The sequence below is a fragment of the Choloepus didactylus genome, chromosome 16, assembly GCF_015220235.1.
Source record: "Choloepus didactylus isolate mChoDid1 chromosome 16, mChoDid1.pri, whole genome shotgun sequence".
Classification (NCBI taxonomy): Eukaryota; Metazoa; Chordata; class Mammalia; order Pilosa; family Megalonychidae; genus Choloepus; species Choloepus didactylus.
Window position 1 is genome coordinate 26,131,026 of NC_051322.1, and position 19,700 is coordinate 26,150,725.

A 19,700-nucleotide genomic window follows, 5' to 3' on the forward strand; every position below is an offset into this window, starting at 1 on the left:
TATTTCTCTTTTTGTGCCTGGCTTATTTCGCTCAGCATTATGTCTTCAAGGTTCATCCATGTTGTCATATGTTTCACGAGATCGTTCCTTCTTACTACCGCGTAGTATTCCATTGTGTGTATATATACCACATTTTATTTATCCACTCATCTGTTGAAGGACATTTGGGTTGTTTCCATCTCTTGGCAATTGTGTATAATGCTGCTATGAACATTGGCGTGCAGATATCTGTTCGTGTCACTGCTTTCCGATCTTCCAGGTATATACCGAGAAGTGCAATCGCTGGATCGAAAGGTAACTCTATATCTAATTTTCTAAGGAACTGCCAGACTGACTTCCAGAGTGGCTGAACCATTATACAGTCCCACCAACAATGAATAAGAGTTCCAATTTCTCCACATCCCCTCCAGCATTTGTAGTTTCCTATTTGTTTAATGGCAGCCACTCTAATCGGTGTTAGATGGTATGTCATTGTGGTCTTAATTTGCATCTCTCTAATAGCTAGTGAAGCTGAACATTTTTTCATGTGTTTCTTGGCCATTTGTATTTCCTCTTCAGAGAACTGTCTTTTCATATCTTTTGCCCATTTTATAATTGGGCTGTCTGTACTATTGTCATTGAGTTGTAGGATTTCTTTGTATATGCAAGATATCAGTCTTTTGTCAGATACATGGTTTCCAAAAATTTTTTCCCATTGAGTTGGCTGCCTCTTTACCTTTTTGAGAAATTCCTTTGAGGTGCAGAAACTTCTAAGCTTGAGGAGTTCCCATTTATCTATTTTCTCTTTTGTTGCTTGTGCTTTGGGGGTAAAGTCTAGGAAGTGGCCGCCTAATACAAGCTCTTGAAGATGTTTTCCTACATTATCTTCTAGGAGTTTTATGGTACTTTCTTTTATATTGAGATCTTTGGTCCATTTTGAGTTAATTTTTGTGTAGGGTGTGAGGTAGGGGTCCTCTTTCATTCTTTTGGATATGGATATCCAACTCTCCCAGCCCCATTTGTTGAAAAGACCATTATGACTCAGTTCAGTGACTTTGGGGGCCTTATCAAAGATCAGTCGACCATAGATCTGAGGGTCTATCTCTGAATTCTCAATTCGATTCCACTGATCTATATGTCTATCTTTGTGCCACTACCATGCTGTTTTGACAACTGTGGCTTTATAATAAGCTTCAAAGTCAGGGAATGTAAGACCTCCCACTTCGTTTTTCCTTTTTAGAGTGTCTTTAGCAATCTGAGGCATCTTCCCTTTCCAAATAAATTTGATAACTAGCTTTTCCAAGTCTGCAAAGTAAGTTGTTGGAAATTGGATTGGGATTGCATTGAATCTGTAGATGAGTTTGGGTAGAACTGACATCTTAATGACATTCAGCCTTCTTATCCATGAACATGGAATATTTTTCCATCTTTTAAGGTCCCCTTCTATTTCTTTTAGTAGAGTTATGTAGTTTTCTTTGTATAGGTCTTTTACATCTTTGGTTAAGTTGATTCCTAGGTGCTTGATTTTTTTAGTTGCTATTGAAAATGGCATCTTTTTCTTAAGTGTCTCTTCAGTTTGTTCATTTCTAGCATATAGAAACATTACTGACTTATGTGCATTAATCTTGTATCCCGCTACTTTGCTAAATTTGTTGATTAGCTCTAGTAGCTGTATCGTCAATTTCTCAGGGTTTTCCAGATATAAGATCATATCATCTGCAAACAATGACAGTTTTACTTCTTCTTTTCCAATTTGGATGCCTTTTATTTCTTTGTCTTGCCGGATTGCCCTGGCTAGCACTTCCAGCACAATGTTGAATAACAGTGGTGACAGCGGGCATCCTTGTCTTGTTCCTGATCTTAGAGGGAAGGCTTTCAGTCTCTCACCATTGAGTACTATGCTGGCTGTGGGTTTTTCATATATGCTCTTTATCACATTGAGGAAGTTTCCTTCAATTCCTACCTTTTGAAGTGTTTTTATCAAAAAGGGATGTTGGATTTTGTCAAATGCTTTTTCAGCATCTACTGAGATGATCATTTGATTTTTCCCTTTCGAATTGTTAATGTGTTGTAATACATTGATTGATTTTCTTATGTTGAACCATCCTTGCATGCCTGGAATGAACCCCACTTGGTCATGGTGTATGATTTTTTTAATGTGTCTTTGGATTCGATTTGCAAGTATTTTGTTGAGAATTTTTGCATCTATATTCATTAGGGAGATTGGCCGGTAGTTTTCCTTTTTTGTAGCATCTTTGCCTGGTTTTGGTATTAGATTGATGTTAGCTTCATAAAATGAGTTAGGTAGTGTTCCACTTTCTTCAATGTTTTGAAAGAGTTTGAGTAAGATTGGTGTCAGTTCTTTCTGGAAAGTTTGGTAGAATTCCCCTGTGAAGCCATCTGTGGGAAGATTTTTGATGACTGATTGGATCTCTTTGCTTGTGATGGGATGACTGAGGTCTTCTATTTCTTCTCTGGTCAGTCTAGGTTGTTCATATGTTTCCAGGAAATTGTCCATTTCCTCTACATTTTCCAGTTTGTTGCCATACAGTTGTTCATAGTATCCTCTTATAATTTTTTTAATTTCTTCAGGATCTGCAGTTATGTCACCTTTTTCATTCATTATTTTGTTTATATGGGTCGTCTCTCTTTTTGATTTTGTCAGTTTAGCTAGGGGCTTGTCAATCTTGTTGATCTTCTCAAAGAACCAACTTTTGGTGATATTTAGCCTCTCTATTGTTTTTTTGTTCTCTATGTCATTTATTTCTGCTTTAATCCTTGTTATTTCTTTTCTTCTACTTGGTTTAGGATTGGTTTGCTGTTCATTTTCTAGCTTCTTCAGTTGATCCATTAGTTCTTTGACTTTGGCTCTTTCTTCCTTTTTAATATATGCGTTTAGTGCTATAAATTTCCCCCTCAGCACTGCCTTTGCTGCATCCCATAGGTTTTGGTATGTTCTCATTTTCATTCGTCTCTATATATTTAGCAATTTCTCTTGCTATTTCTTCTTTAACCCACTGATTGTTTAGGAGTGTGTTGTTTAACCTCCAGGTATTTGTGAATTTTCTAAGTCTCTGATGGCTATTGACTTCTAATTGTATTCCATTGTGGTCAGAGAATGTGCTTTGAATAATTTCAATCTCTTTAAATGTATTGAGGCTTGTTTTATGTCCCAGTATATGATCTATTCTGGAGAAAGTTCCATGAGCACTAGAAAAGTATGTGTATCCTGGTGATTTGGGATGTAATGTTCTGTATATGTCTGTTAAATCTAATTCATTTATCAGATTGTTTAGGTTTTCAATTTCCTTATTGGTCTTCTGTCTGGTTAATCTATCTATAGGAGAGAGTGATGTGTTGAAGTCTCCCACAATTATTGTGGAAACATCAATTGCTTCCTTTAGTTTTGCCGCTGTTTCTATCATGTATTTTGTGGCACCTTGATTGGGTGCATAGACATTTATGACTGTTATTTCTTCTTGTTGAAATGCCCCTTTTATTAGTATGTAGTGGCCTTCTTTGTCTCTCAAAACATCCCTGCATTTGAAGTCTATTTTATCTGAGATTAATATTGCTACACCTTTCTTTTGGCTGTAGCTTGCATGAAATATTTTTTTCCATCCTTTCACTTTCAATTTCTTTGTGTCCCTGTGTCTAAGATGAGTCTCCTGTATGCAACATATAGATGGTTCATTTTTTTTGATCCATTGTGCGAATCTATATCTTTTAATTGGGGAGTTTAATCCATTTACATTCAACGTTATAATCGTGAAGGCATTTCTTGAATCAGCCATCTTATCCTTTGGTTTTTGTTTGTCATATATATTTTTCCCCTCTCTCTATTAATATCCTTTATTGTACCCATACCGAATCTCTTTAGTACTGAACCTTTCTCCAAGTCTCTCTGTCCTTTCTTTGTTTCTCTGTCTGTGGGGCTCCCTTTAGTATCTCCAGTAGGGCAGGTCTCTTGTTAGCAAATTCTCTCAGCATTTGTTTGTCTGTGAAAAATTTAAGCTCTCCTTCAAGTCTGAAGGAGAGCTTTGCCGGATAAAGTATTCTTGGTTGGAAATTTTTCTCACTCAGAATTTTAAATATATTGTGCCACTGCCTTCTCATCTCCATGGTGGCTGCTGAGTAGTCAATACTTAGTCTTATGCTGTTTCCTTTGTATGTGGTGAATTGCTTTTCTCTTGCTGCTTTCAGAACTTGCTCCTTCTCTTCCGTGTTTGACAGTGTGATCAGTATATGTCTCGGAGTGGGTTTATTCGGATTTATTCTATTTGGAGTTCGCTGAGCATTTATGATTTGTGTATTTACGTTGTTTAGAAGATTTGGGAAGTTTTCCCCAACAATTTCTTTGAATACTCTTCCTAGACCTTTACCCTTTGCTTCCCCTTCTGGAACACCAATGAGTCTTATATTAGGACGTTTTATATTATCTATCATATCCCTGAGGTCCATTTCGAATTTTTCAATTTTTTCCGCATTGTTTCTTTTATGCTTTCATTTTCCATTCTGTCATCTTCCAGGTCACTGATTCGTTGTTCAACTTCCTCTAGTCTTGTAGTATGACTGTCCAGAATCTTTTTAATTTGGTCAACAGTTTCTTTAATTTCCATAAGATCATCTACTTTTTTATTTAGTCTTGCAATGTCTTCTTTATGCTCTTCTAGGGTCTTCTTGATATCCTTTGTATCCCGTACTATTGTCTCATTGTTCATCTTTAGTTCTTTGAGTAGCTGCTCTAGGTGCTCTGTCTCTTCTGATCTTTTCATTTAGGTGCTTGGGCTTGGGTTATCCATATCATCTATTTTTTTCATATGCTTTATAATTTTCTGTTGTTTTTGGCCTCTTGGCATTTGCTGAACTTGATAGGGTTCTTTTAGGATTTGTAGACCAATTAAAGTCCTTATCTCTAATTTATCAGATCAACAGCTTCGTGGAGTACACTGTCTCCAACTAACCAGCAGGTGGCGTCCACGAGCCACCTGTTCTCCACAAGCCAGTTCTCCCCTGCTTTGCCTTTGTGGTGAGTGGGGGAGTGAGTCTTGTGGGGTCGAATTGGTGTACCAAGCTTGCGTGTGTAGTTATGTTGCCTGCCCTGTATAAGGGGCGTGTGTCTGTGCGGTCGGGGTGGGGGGTGGCTCTAACAATCAAATCTCCCTGGTGATCCTGGAGTTTTAAAGCTGCTGCAATAGTCTAATCCTTCAGTTCAGTCCTGCCACAGTTTGTCTCTGCCACTGACCCACAAGTCCTTGGTATTGGCATATGGCTCCTGAGACTTGCAAGTGGGTCCCTCTTCCAGGCCGTGCACCCCCTGGTCCTCTGTTGAGGGATGACTGTGCTAAGTCACAGGTGAGGGCCGTCCCCTCAGGGCGGTTCTGGGCTGCTGGGCTGTGTAGGGAGGCTCCCAGTCTGCTGAAATGATGGCTGAATGGGGCTTTGTTAATTCACACTGCTCCACCTTCCCAACTCTGGGACAATCAGCTGAGGCTGCAGGGAAGGCTAATGTCCACGCCCAGTTTTGTGGTGTGTGCCTGTTATTTGAAGCACTTCCGTCACACTGGGTTGTCTGGGGCAGCTCTGGGCTATGGGGCTGGCGATGGGCAGGAGTGTTTCCTGTCCACCAGGATGGTGGCTGTGAGTGGACACCCCCCTTTTCTTGGGAAGTTGTGGTGTTTAGTGAATTTTCTCAGCCACTGGATTATTGCCTTTTGTCTCAGAGCTCTCTTAGTTCTGCTCTTGTCTTGACCTGCCCAAATTGCAAGTCTTTGAAGCTTTCTGTATTGGGCTTCTTAGAGTAATTGTTTTAGAAAAAAGAAAAAAGTTTTAAAAAAAAAAAAAAAAAGGGCCTTCCTCACAGATCTAATGGGTTATTGAAATGCTAAGAGACAAATCAATTAGGGCCATTAAGGAAAGGTCCACAGGGCAGAGAGATCAGCTTTTCTTCGGGATTTGCATATGAGCCTCAGGGCCTGAGCTCTGCCCTTCCCCTTTCTATGTTCACCAGAACTCCAAAAATCCTCCCCGTTTCTTTTGGAGTTTTTCTTGCTGTTTTTTGCTATGCCTGTCTCCTCTCTTCTGGGCTGGCTGCTCTCAGATTCTCTGGTGTCTGGTCTCAGTCTATATATGGTTGGAGTCTGGATCAGCAGAATGAGTTTCCGATAAGGGCTGCCACTGCAGTTCTCCCTTCTCCTTCCCAGAGCTGACAGCCCCTCCTCCCACGGGACTGAGCCTGGCAGGGAGGGGTGCGGGTCCCCTGGCCACAAAAACTTACAGATTTCGCTGATCTCAGCAGTTCCAAGTTTTCATGAGTGTTGTATGAAGTATGCCCAAAGTCAGATTGCTCTGTGGTGTCCAGTCCACGCAGTTCCTGGCTTTCTACCTACTTTCCTGGAGGAGTAACTAAAACATACAGCTCACCAGTCCGCCATCTTGCCCCGCTTCCTCCTGACTGTGTTTTAAAACTTCAGCTTCCATGTGAGACCAAGGGAAGAGATGCTTATTTGGTGCAGGATCTGTATTTCCTAAACAATTTAACTCATACAGTTTGTTCAAATACCATAATTACATGGAACTTTGAATAGGAAGTTAGAGCTGATAAGTTTGTACAGGTTAGTGTTGGGCAGAGAATAAAAATATATATGCAGGGCCCCCCTGAGGAGCTGGGGGAGGATGTGGAGGTGTTCGACTTCCTCACCTGGATTGTTGCTGATGTCCTCACAAACACTGAGGACAGGCGGTTTGGTATGCCAAGCCCTCTACCTTGCGATTGCTCTTATAGAGCTTGTTACTGCAAAGGAGAGGCTAAACCTGCTTATAATTGTACCTAGAGTCTCCCCCAGAGTACCTCTTTGTTGCTCAAATGTGGCCCTCTCTCTTTAGCTAACCCAACTCAGCAGGTGAACTCACTACCCTCCCCGCTATGTGGGACTTGATTCCCAGGGGTGTAAATCTCCCTGGCAATGCAGGATATGACTCCCGAGGATGAATCTGGACCAGACATCATGGGATTGAGTACATCTTCTTGACCAAAAGGGGGATGCAAAATGAAACAAAATAAAGTTTCAGTGGCTGAGATTCCAAAAGGAGTCAAGAGGTCACTCTGTTGGGCATTCTTACACACTATAAGATAATCCTTTTTAGTTTTTAATGTATTGGAACAGCTAGAAATAAATACCTGAAACTATCAAACTGCAACCCAGAGTACTTGACTCTTGAAGACTCAACATTATATAACAATGTAGCTTACAAGGGTTGACAGTGTGATTGTGAAAGCCTTGTGGATCACACTCCCCTTATCCAGTGTATAGATGGTTGAGTAGAAAAAGGAAGACAAAAGCTAAATGAAAAATAGGGTGGGGGGGGATGATTTGGGTGTTCTTTTTTACTTTTATTTTTTATTCTTAATTTTACTTTTTCTGGTATCAGCAAAACGTTCAAGAAATAGATTGGGGTGATGAATGCACAACTATATGATGGTACTGTGAACAGCTCATTGTACACCATGGATGATTGTATGATATGTGAATATATCTCAATAAAACCGAATTATAGAAGATGGCAGACTGGTGAGCTGTATGTTTTAGTTACTCCTCCAGGAAAGTAGGTAGAAAGCCAGGAACTGCATGAACTGGACACCACAGAGCAATCTGTCTGTGGGCATACTTCATACAACACTCATGAAAATGTCGAACTGCTGAGATCAGCGAAATCTGTAAGTTTTTGCGAGCAGGGGACCCGCGACCCTCCCTGCCAGGCTCAGTCCCGTGGGAGGAGGGGCTGTCAGCTCCGGGAAGGAGAAGGGAGAACTGCAGTGACAGCCCTTATCGGAAACTCATTCTACTGATCCAAATTCCAACCATAGATAGACTGAGACCAGACACCAGAGAATCTGAGAGCAGCCAGCCCAGCAGAGAGGAGACAGGCATAGAAAAAAAAAAAAAACAACACGAAAAACTCCAAAATAAAAGCAGAGGATTTTTGGAGTTCTGGTGAACACAGAAAGGGGAAGGGCGGAGCTCAGGCCTTGAGGCGCATATGCAAATCACGAAGAAAAGCTGATCTCTCTGCCCTGTGGACCTTTCCTTAATGGCCCTGGTTGCTTTGTCTATTAGCATTTCAATAACCCATTAGAACTCTGAGGAGGGCCCTTTTTTTTTTTTTTTTTTTTTTAATCCTTTTTTCTTTTTCTAAAACAATTACTCTAAGAAGCCCAATACAGAAAGCTTCAAAGACTTTCAATTTGGGCACGTCAAGTCAAGAGCAGAACTAAGAGAGCTCTGAGACAAAAGGCAATAATCCAGTAGCTGAGAAAATTCACTAAACACCACAACTTCCCAAGAAAAGGGGGGTGTCCGCTCACAGCAACCATCCTGGTGGACAGGAAACACTCCTGCCCATCGCCAGCCCCATAGCCCAGAGCTGCCCCAGACAACCCAGTGTGACGGAAGTGCTTCAAATAACAGGCACACACCACAAAACTGGGCGTGGACATTAGCCTTACCTGCAACCTCAGCTGATTGTCCCAGAGCTGGGAAGGTGGAGCAGTGTGAATTAACAAAGCCCCATTCAGCCATCATTTCAGCAGACTGGGAGCCTCCTTACACAGCCCAGCAGCCCAGAACTGCCCTGGGGGGACGGCACTCATCTGTGACATAGCACAGTCATCCCTCAACAGAGGACCCAGGGTGCACAGCCTGGAACAGGGGCCCACTTGCAAGTCTCAGAAGCCATATGCCAATACCAAGGACTTGTGGGTCAGTGGGAGAGACAAACTGTGGCAGGACTGAACTGAAGGATTAGACTATTGCAGCAGCTTTAAAACTCTAGGATCACCAGGGAGATTTGATTGTTAGGGCCACCCCCGCTCCCCGACTGCCCAGAAACACACCCCACATACAGGGCAGGCAACACCAACTACACACGCAAGCTTGGTACACAAATTGGGCCCCACAAGACTCACTCCCCCACTCACCAAAAAGGCTAAGCAGGGGAGAACTGGCTTGTGGAGAACAGGTGGCTCGTGGACGCCACCTGCTGGTTATTTAGAGAAAGTGTACTCCACGAAGCTGTAGATCTGATAAATTAGAGATAAGGACTTCAATAGGTCTAGAAACCCTAAAAGAACCCTATCAAGTTCAGCAAATGCCACGAGGCCAAAAACAACAGAAAATTATAAAGCATATGAAAAAACCAGACGATATGGATAACCCAAGCCCAAGCACCCAAATCAAAAGACCAGAAGAGACACAGCACCTAGAGCAGCTACTCAAAGAACTAAAGATGAACAATGAGATCATAGTACGGGATATAAAGGAAATGAAGAAGACTGTAGAAGAGCATAAAGAAGACATTGCAAGACTAAATAAAAAAATGGATGATCTTATGGAAATTAAAGAAACTGCTGACCAAATTAAAAAGATTCTGGACACTCATAGTACAAGACTAGAGGAAGTTGAACAACGAATCAGTGACCTGGAAGATGACAGAAGGGAAAATGAAAGCATAAAAGAAAGAATGGGGAAAAAAATTGAAAAAATCGAAATGGACCTCAGGGATATGATAGATAATATGAAACGTCCAAATATAAGACTCATTGGTGTCCCAGAAGGGGAAGCAAAGGGTAAAGGTCTAGGAAGAGTATTCAAAGAAATTGTTGGGGAAAACTTCCCAAATCTTCTAAACAACATAAATACACAAATCATAAATGCTCAGCGAACTCCAAATAGAATAAATCCAAATAAACCCACTCCGAGACATATACTGATCACACTGTCAAACACAGAAGAGAAGGAGCCAAGTTCTGAAAGCAGCAAGAGAAAAGCAATTCACCACATACAAAGGAAACAGCATAAGACTAAGTAGTGACTACTCACCAGCCACCATGGAGGCGAGAAGGCAGTGGCACGATATATTTAAAATTCTGAGTGAGAAAAATTTCCAGCCAAGAATACTTTATCCAGCAAAGCTCTCCTTCAAATTTGAGGGAGAGCTTAAATTTTTCACAGACAAACAAATGCTAAGAGAATTTGCTAACAAGAGACCTGCCCTACTGGAGATACTAAAGGGAGCCCTACAGACAGAGAAACAAAGCCAGGACAGAGAGACTTGGAGAAAGGTTCAGTACTAAAGAGATTCGGTATGGGTACAATAAAGGATATTAATAGAGAGAGGGAAAAATATGGCAAACATAAACCAAAGGATAAGATGGCCGATTCAAGAAATGCCTTCACGGTTATAACGTTGAATGTAAATGGATTAAACTCCCAAATTAAAAGATATAGATTCGCAGAATGGATCAAAAAAAATGAACCATCAATATGTTGCATACAAGAGACTCATCTTAGACACAGGGACACAAAGAAACTGAAAGTGAAAGGATGCAAAAAAATATTTCATGCAAGCTACAGCCAAAAGAAAGCAGGTGTAGCAATATTAATCTCAGATAAAATAGACTTCAAATGCACGGATGTTCTGAGAGACAAAGAAGGCCACTACATACTAATAAAAGGGGCAATTCAGCAAGAAGAAATAACAATCGTAAATGTCTATGCACCCAATCAAGGTGCCACAAAATACATGAGAGAAACACTGGCAAAACTAAAGGAAGCAATTGATGTTTCCACAATAATTGTGGGAGACTTCAACACATCACTCTCTCCTATAGATAGATCAACCAGACAGAAGACCAATAAGGAAACTGAAAACCTAAACAATCTGATAAATGAATTAGATTTAACAGACATATACAGGACATTACATCCCAAATCACCAGGATACACATACTTTTTTAGTGCTCACGGAACTTTCTCCAGAATAGATTATATGCTGGGACATAAAACAAGCCTCAATAAATTTAAAAAGATTGAAATTATTCAAAGCACATTCTCTGACCACAATGGAATACAATTAGAAGTCAATAACCATCAGAGACTTAGAAAATTCACAAATACCTGGAGGTTAAACAACACACTCCTAAACAATTAGTGGGTTAAAGAAGAAATAGCAAGAGAAATTGCTAAATATATAGAGACGAATGAAAATGAGAACACAACATACCAAAACCTATGGGATGCAGCAAAAGCAGTGCTAAGGGGGAAATTTATAGCACTAAAAGCATATATTAAAAAGGAAGAAAGAGCCAAAATCAAAGAACTAATGGATCAACTGAAGAAGCTAGAAAATGAACAGCAAACCAATCCTAAACCAAGTACAAGAAAAGAAATAACAAGGATTAAAGCAGAAATAAATGACATAGAGAACAAAAAAACAATAGAGAGGATAAATATCACCAAAAGTTGGTTCTTTGAGAAGATCAACAAGATTGACAAGCCCCTAGCTAGACTGACAAAATCAAAAAGAGAGAAGACCCATATAAACAAAATAATGAATGAAAAAGGTGACATAACTGCAGATCCTGAAGAAATTAAAAAAATTATAAGAGGATATTATGAACAACTGTATGGCAACAAACTGGACAATGTAGAAGAAATGGACAATTTCCTGGAAACATATGAACAACCTAGACTGACCAGAGAAGAAATAGAAGACCTCAACCAACCCATCACAAGCAAAGAGATCCAATCAGTCATCAAAAAGCTTCCCACAAATAAATGCCCAGGGCCAGATGGCTTCACAGGGGAATTCTACCAAACTTTCCAGAAAGAACTGACACCAATCTTACTCAAACTCTTTCAAAACATTGAAGAAAAGGGAACACTACCTAACTCATTTTATGAAGCTAACATCAATCTAATACCAAAACCAGGCAAAGATGCTACAAAAAAGGAAAAACTACCGGCCAATCTCCCTAATGAATATAGATGCAAAAATCCTCAACAAAATACTTGCAAATCGAATCCAAAGACACATTAAAAAAATCATACACCATGACCAAGTGGGGTTCATTCCAGGCATGCAAGGATGGTTCAACATAAGAAAAACAATCAATGTACTACAACACATTAACAAGTCAAAAGGGAAAAATCAATTGATCATCTCAATAGATGCTGAAAAAGCATTTGACAAAATCCAACATCCCTTTTTGATAAAAACACTTCAAAAGGTAGGAATTGAAGGAAACTTCCTCAACATGATAAAGAGCATATATGAAAAACCCACAGCCAGCATAGTACTCAATGGTGAGAGACTGAAAGCCTTCCCTCTAAGATCAGGAACAAGACAAGGATGCCCGCTGTCACCACTGTTATTCAACATTGTGCTGGAAGTGCTAGCCAGGGCAATCCGGCAAGACAAAGAAATAAAAGGCATCCAAATTGGAAAAGAAGAAGTAAAACTGTCATTGTTTGCAGATGATATGATCTTATATCTAGAAAACCCTGAGAAATCGACGATACAGCTACTAGAGCTAATAAACAAATTTAGCAAAGTAGCGGGATACAAGATTAATGCACATAAGTCAGTAGTGTTTCTATATGCTAGGAATGAAGAAACTGAAGAGACACTCAAGAAAAAGATACCATTTTCAATAGCAACTAAAAAAATCAAGTACCTAGGAATAAACTTAACCAAAGATGTAAAAGACCTATACAAAGAAAACTACATAACTCTACTAAAAGAAATAGAAGGGGACCTTAAAAGATGGAAAAATATTCCATGTTCATGGATAGGAAGGCTAAATGTCATTAAGATGTCAATTCTACCCAAACTCATCTACAGATTCAATGCAATCCCAATCAAAATTCCAACAACCTACTTTGCAGACTTGGAAAAGCTAGTTATCAAATTTATTTGGAAAGGGAAGATGCCTCGAATTGCTAAAGACACTCTAAAAAAGAAAAATGAAGTGGGAGGACTTACACTCCCCGACTTTGAAGCTTATTATAAAGCCACAGTTGCCAAAACAGCATGGTACTGGCACAAAGATAGACATATAGATCAATGGAATCGAATTGAGGAATTCAGAGATAGACCCTCAGATCTATGGCCGACTGATCTTTGATAAGGCCCCCAAAGTCACTGAACTGAGTCATAATGGTCTTTTCAACAAATGGGGCTGGGAGAGTTGGATATCCATATCCAAAAGAATGAAAGAGGACCCCTACCTCACACCCTACACAAAAATTAACTCAAAATGGACCAAAGATCTCAATATAAAAGAAAGTACCATAAAACTCCTAAAAGATAATGTAGGAAAACATCTTCAAGACCTTGTATTAGGCGGCCACTTCCTAGACTTTACACCCAAAGCACAAGCAACAAAAGAAAAAATAGATAAATGGGAACTCCTCAAGCTTAGAAGTTTCTGCACCTCAAAGGAATTTCTCAAAAAGGTAAAGAGGCAGCCAACTCAATGGGAAAAAATTTTTGGAAACCATGTATCTGACAAAAGACTGATATCTTGCATATACAAACAAATCCTACAACTCAATGACAGTAGTACAGACACCCCAATTATAAAATGGGCAAAAGATATGAAAAGACAGTTCTCTGAAGAGGAAATACAAATGGCCAAGAAACACATGAAAAAATGTTCAGCTTCACTAGCTATTAGAGAGATGCAAATTAAAACCACAATGAGATACCATCTAACACCGGTTAGAATGGCTGCCATTAAACAAACAGGAAACTACAAATGCTGGAGGGGATGTGGAGAAATTGGAACTCTTATTCATTGTTGGTGGGACTGTATAATGGTTCAGCCACTCTGGAAGTCAGTCTGGCAGTTCCTTAGAAAACTAGATATAGAGCTACCATTCGATCCAGCGATTGCACTTCTCGGTATATACCTGGAAGATCGGAAAGCAGTGACACGAATAGATATCTGCACGCCAATGTTCATAGCAGCATTATTCACAATTGCCAAGAGATGGAAACAACCCAAATGTCCTTCAACAGATGAGTGGATAAATAAAATGTGGTATATACACACGATGGAATACTACACGGCAGTAAGAAGGAACGACCTTGTGAAACATATGACAACATGGATGAACCTTGAAGACATAATGCTGAGCGAAATAAGCCAGGCACAAAAAGAGAAATATTATATGCTACCACTAATGTGAACTTTGAAAAATGTAAAACAAATGGTTTATAATGTAGAATGTAGGGGAACTAGCAGTAGAGAGCAATTACGGAAGGGGGAACAATAATCCAAGAAGAACAGATAAGCTATTTAACGTTCTGGGGATGCCCAGAAATGACTATGGTCTGTTAATTTCTGATGGATATAGTAGGAACAAGTTCACAGAAATGTTGCTATATTATGTAACTTTCTTGGGGTAAAGTAGGAACATGTTGGAAGTTAAGCAGTTATCTTAGGTTAGTTGTCTTTTTCTTACTCCCTTGTTATGGTCTCTTTGAAATGTTCTTTTATTGTATGTTTGTTTTCTTTTTAACTTTTTTTTTTCATACAGTTGATTTAAAAAAGAAGGGAAAGTTAAAAAAAAAAAAAAAAGAAAGAAAAACAAGGAAAAAAAAAAAAAAATATTTTTTGCCCCCTTGAGGAGCTGTGGAGAATGCAGGGGTATTCGCCTACCTCACCTCCATGGTTGCTAACATGACCACAGACATAGGGGACTGGAGGTTTGATGGGTTGAGCCCTCTACCACAGGTTTTACCCTTGGGAAGACGGTTGCTGCAAAGGAGAGGCTAGGCCTCCCTATATTTGTGCCTAAGAGCCTCCTCCCGAATGCCTCTTTGTTGCTCAGATGTGGCCCTCTCTCTCTGGCTAAGCCAACTTGAAAGGTGAAATCACTGCCCTCCCCACTACGTGGGATCAGACACCCAGGGGAGTGAATCTCCCTGGCAACGTAGAATATGACTCCTGGGGAGGAATGTAGACCCGGCATCGTGGGACGGAGAACATCTTCTTGACCAAAAGGGGGATGTGAAAGGAAATGAAATAAGCTTCAGTGGCAGAGAGATTCCAAAATGAGCCGAGAGGTCACTCTGGTGGGCACTCTTATGCACACTTTAGACAACCCTTTTTAGGTTCTAAAGAATTGGGGTAGCTGGTGGTGGATACCTGAAACTATCAAACTACAACCCAGAACCCATGAATCTCGAAGACAGTTGTATAAAAATGTAGCTTATGAAGGGTGACAATGGGATTGGGAAACCCATAAGGACCACACTCCACTTTGTCTAGTTTATGGATGGATGAGTAGAAAAATAGGGGAAGGAAACAAACAGACAAAGGTACCCAGTGTTCTTTTTTACTTCAATTGCTCTTTTTCACTCTAATTATTATTCTTGTTATTTTTGTGTGTGTGCTAATGAAGGTGTCAGGGATTGATTTAGGTGATGAATGTACAACTATGTAATGGTACTGTAAACAATCGAAAGTACGATTTGTTTTGTATGACTGCGTGGTATGTGAATATATCTCAATAATATGATGATAAAAAAAAATAACATTAAAAAAAAAAAACCGAATTATAAAAAATGTTTTAATGATATGGAAAATTCAATTAAAAAGTAGAAAATCCAATTACTAGAAAAGACAAACATTATTAAAGAACATCATCTTCCTTTTTATATGTATGGCAATGTACAGAAAACCAAATCACAAACATAAAATGCAAATAGTGTACACTGTTATACATACTCAAATTGAAGATTGTGAATTTGAAAAATTAGATTTTTGTATTAAGTAATTTTTTTCTTTTATATATTGCTTTATCACAAAACTTCTTGATTGTGCTTTACTAGAATAATAAAATGCCTTAAATGGCTCCTGTAACACGTTACCAGTTTAAATATCTTCCAGTTAAACTTGTTCTACTGAGTAATTATACAATTCCCAGAATGTGATTTAGTTCATGTAACTAAGACATACTAGAAAAATGTTATAGTCTAAGCAGTATTAAAGTAGTGCCTAGGATTAAAAATTATGATTTTACATCTCTTACATGCCTAAAGTATTAAGCATCTATACTCTAGAAGGAAAAACACCTTAAGTAAATAAATCAAATATACATAATTATCTTTTCGCCAGTCACTTAGATGATATTATACCTCAGTCACTAAAGTAAGAGGCCATGACGGGGGGAAAGGGAGAGCAGCAAGCAGGGGTATGGTTCAGTGCTTAGTTAGCACCTGGTATTTCACAAGTTCAGCAAACCTAACGTAATTTCTGAGTTGATTCTTCAAATAGAGAAACTATAAAACTTAAATATCTGTGGTTTTCTCTATGTGCAGAACTGTTTCCAATGGCCAAGCATTTCAGAGTAGTATCATATTTAGCTGAAGCACAGCAGAATGACCCAGTTTCACATTAACACACTTACAAGATCAGCCTGAGTCATATCACTGGAGCTGGGTCAAATTAACCAGACACAGTTGCATGCAGCAAAAGATAAGCTGCATAGCTTGGCTTGAGACATGCTGCATATGACAGCAAAGGTGTAAGAAATTTCACTTCATCAGTTTTCTAAAACTTAGAGTCATCCCACAAACTGTTTTCTCTAGTCACAGTTGGCCTTGCTAGCTTCATTATAAACGTATACCTACCTTAAACTGTTAGGTCCCCTGACAACCTATTAGAGAAATTTATAACAACAACAACAAAAAAGAATCAAAGAAATGGAGGGAAAACAGATAATAATCTATGAAGTCTGCAAAAATATAAACAATGGCAAAGGAGCATAAGAACACTAAATTTCTTGTTCAGCTTATGCTATGCTAGTCACATATTCTTAATCCCAGTTGACACTCTTAATGGACTTAATAGATCAGTAACCCTGCACACAGCTGGAATTACTCACGCTGCTCACGCATAGCCCCATTTAGCCATGCCTTCCTTCCTCCTGACTATTTCCTTTCACATTGTCTGAGACAAAGGAGACATAAGAATTCTGCTTCTTCCATCATTATTGCTCTTAATAATGTCCTATCCTTAACCATCACAAATTTATATACCTGTCCCTGTAAGGAGTTTCAATATTGTGACAGAATTACTCTACTCTGCCTTTTTTCCTTCTTTTTGAAAAGCAAATTACTATTAGGTTCAGGGCAAAGACTTTGTAATTGCCACAGGGAAAAATCCTTCCTTCTTGCCTAAGGACCAGAATAGGTTTAGGAATTCTAGAGATAGCCATAAAACCCATTTAGGTAATTGTCAGCAACTTAAGACCAAAGGAAGAAAATGGATTAAATTTAGTTAAGAGCCCTATTCTATCTTTGCAATAGTGTATAATGTAAAGACATCCAGTGATAAATGATCTATCTTTACACTGTTTAGTCTCCAGTTAAACTGAATATTCCAAAACAGAATTTCAAGTATTCTTTCTGTACACTCTGTGTAGAATGGATACATAGGAAGACTTGGCAAAATGGAAAATCACCTGTTCAAAAGACTAGCAAGTAGTTCTTCAATCTTTTTTTTAGCTTCAACTTCCGATGAACATTTTTTAAATGAATCTTCTTCACTAAAGGACTACCAAAGAAGCACAAATAAGGATTATTATAAATCTAAATAAGTATATCAAATTATCAGTATATATGTCAAGTAAATGTTCAACATGTTCTCTACTAACTTACCTCTTGGTGCTTAGTTTGAGCCATTTAGTTCACTTTTATATTAACTCTTTATCTGCAAGTTATTGTACTCCACTAGAAAGTGCACTGGAAGTCAAGAAAATGATAAAGTTCTAGTACCAACTCCAAGCTTTATTGGAGTTTATTTTATTTATTACAGTGAGGCTCAATCTCCTGGGACCTGAATTTGAGTTTAGCCTTGGGCAAGTTACTTAACCTTTCTAAAGTACAGTATCCTACAGTAAAGGGAATGGGTAAGGATAAGGATAGGGAAAGGAAGAATAGTACTATCTACCTCAAAGGTTTGTTGTGAAAATTTTACTAGGCACTTAGTAAAGTGCTTCTTACATAGGAAGAAATGAATCAGTGTTAACTGGAGGATTATACCTTTCCCCATTTCCCAAATCATTGGACTACTCTGAAAACAATATTTTTAAAAAATTAAAGTATCTTGCCTCATATATGCAATACAGGCTATTAAAATACGCTGTATTCAATCAAAGTAGCAAGTTTGAAACTTTAAAATATTAATGCCTAGATTCAATTTAAGAATATTTATTAATTTAATATAATAAATCAGACTACTCATAAGAAAGGGATTATGTACTAAGCTAACAGTACTAAAACTAGAAATCCTCATCTCAAATAACGTGACAACCAGTATTCAACTAAAATAAATATTATCACGTACCTGAGGTGGTCCTGAGGGCATTACAGGAGAGTTATCCTCTCCAAAACTGAGCTTCTGGATACGATGAGCAACTGAAATTCCTAATTCCTTCTCTAATATTTTGGATGAAAAGGTTTGGAGATCATGCACACTACTGATACCCAGTGCTTCAAGACGTTTGGTTGTTTTATAGCCAATACCTAAACAGAAAGAAATGTATACATTGTTACACTAACTTTTCTCCTTAAAATAAGGCTAATTAAAATGTAAACACTTCATGTTTAAATTCTATAATATTTTCCTAAAATCAAACTTTATTGCACATTATATAGTTCTTCTACTTAGGGCTCCTGAGTTATATGAACCCCTTTGAAGCCCTCTTAACATGTAATATAATGAAAATACAGACAGCCAATAAATCCTGCCTCAATAAAATGAAAATTTTACTACCTGTTATATAACACTATGGAAATATTCCTGAATCAGGATTATTATTCATGTAAAAGAAAGACTGTCATTAAAGCAATCAAAATTAAATAGCTTGTATTTCTTAGCTAACTTAACTGATACCTATATACATTTATCCATGAGTCATATTTGGCTTCCAGTATCTCCAGAATAAAACCATTCAGAATAAAACTAAGAACCAGAAAACAACAACAACAACAAAAACATTAGTATTAGATTACAAAGTGGTTGCACTAAAACTGTCATACTTGATTCATAGGAGAAATACTCAGGCTTGTTAGTGCCTCCTTACACCTCTCTCTCTCTCTCTCTCTTTAATTCTATAGTTATCTAATTTCCTTGCACAGTAAAACCAGTAAATCAAAGGAGATGGGTGTGTAGAGGTGAATTATTAATGTGGAGTGGCAGATATTTTCACAGAAATAAATGAGAGCTGGCAATTTGTCATAAGGAAGAAAACAGTCTGCAAAAAGTAGATACAGTAACTCAAAAAGTAAAGCCAAGTAAGAATGTTTTGTATTAGCATACAGACCCACAATCATCCAAAAACCTTCAAATTATGGTTATACTATATTAAAGAATGCAAGGTAGGGTATAATACATTTTGGAATCACACAAACACGAGTTAAAAATTCGAAGCTATGACAACTAAAGAGTTAAATTTCAGTTGTCTCTAATTCATTTCCACAAAATCCTTTTATTATAACATCATATTCCCTAGCAGTGCCACAGAAATGAAGTTTAACATATGTGTTATTGATGTTCTCTAAAAACTTGAGTATTTATCTTCAAAGATACACTTGCACGAGACCTGCATTGGTCAATGAAACAAGTCAGTTTCTTTATCTTTAAGATGAGTGACTTGACTTAGACGACTTGGAAGATCCATTCTAGCACTAATATTTCACATATAATCCCAAATCAGAATAAATAAAAGAACAATTCCCCTCCCTAGACGCAATAAACAGTGTAAAAATATGAGTAAGGAACTAGAAATGAATAAAGTATCTTATGTTTCCAGGTTATAACTTTTATGATCATATTGTAATTATATGAAAGTAGATACAACTATAAAAAG

The 19,700-nt window shown here is 38.3% G+C and overlaps 1 protein-coding gene across 3 annotated transcripts in view; it reads right to left on the reverse strand.

Annotated features, from left to right (window-relative positions):
* POLI (DNA polymerase iota) overlaps window positions 1-19,700 on the reverse strand; it is a 58,163-nt gene that overhangs the window by 26,166 nt on the left and 12,297 nt on the right. For all 3 annotated transcript variants that reach the window (XM_037806164.1, XM_037806163.1, XM_037806162.1), the window contains exons 6-7: window positions 18,176-18,354; window positions 17,292-17,383 (exon numbers count right to left, since the gene is read on the reverse strand). In XM_037806164.1, the coding sequence (XP_037662092.1) occupies window positions 17,292-17,383; window positions 18,176-18,354 (271 nt within the window). The remainder of the gene's footprint in view (window positions 1-17,291; window positions 17,384-18,175; window positions 18,355-19,700) is intronic.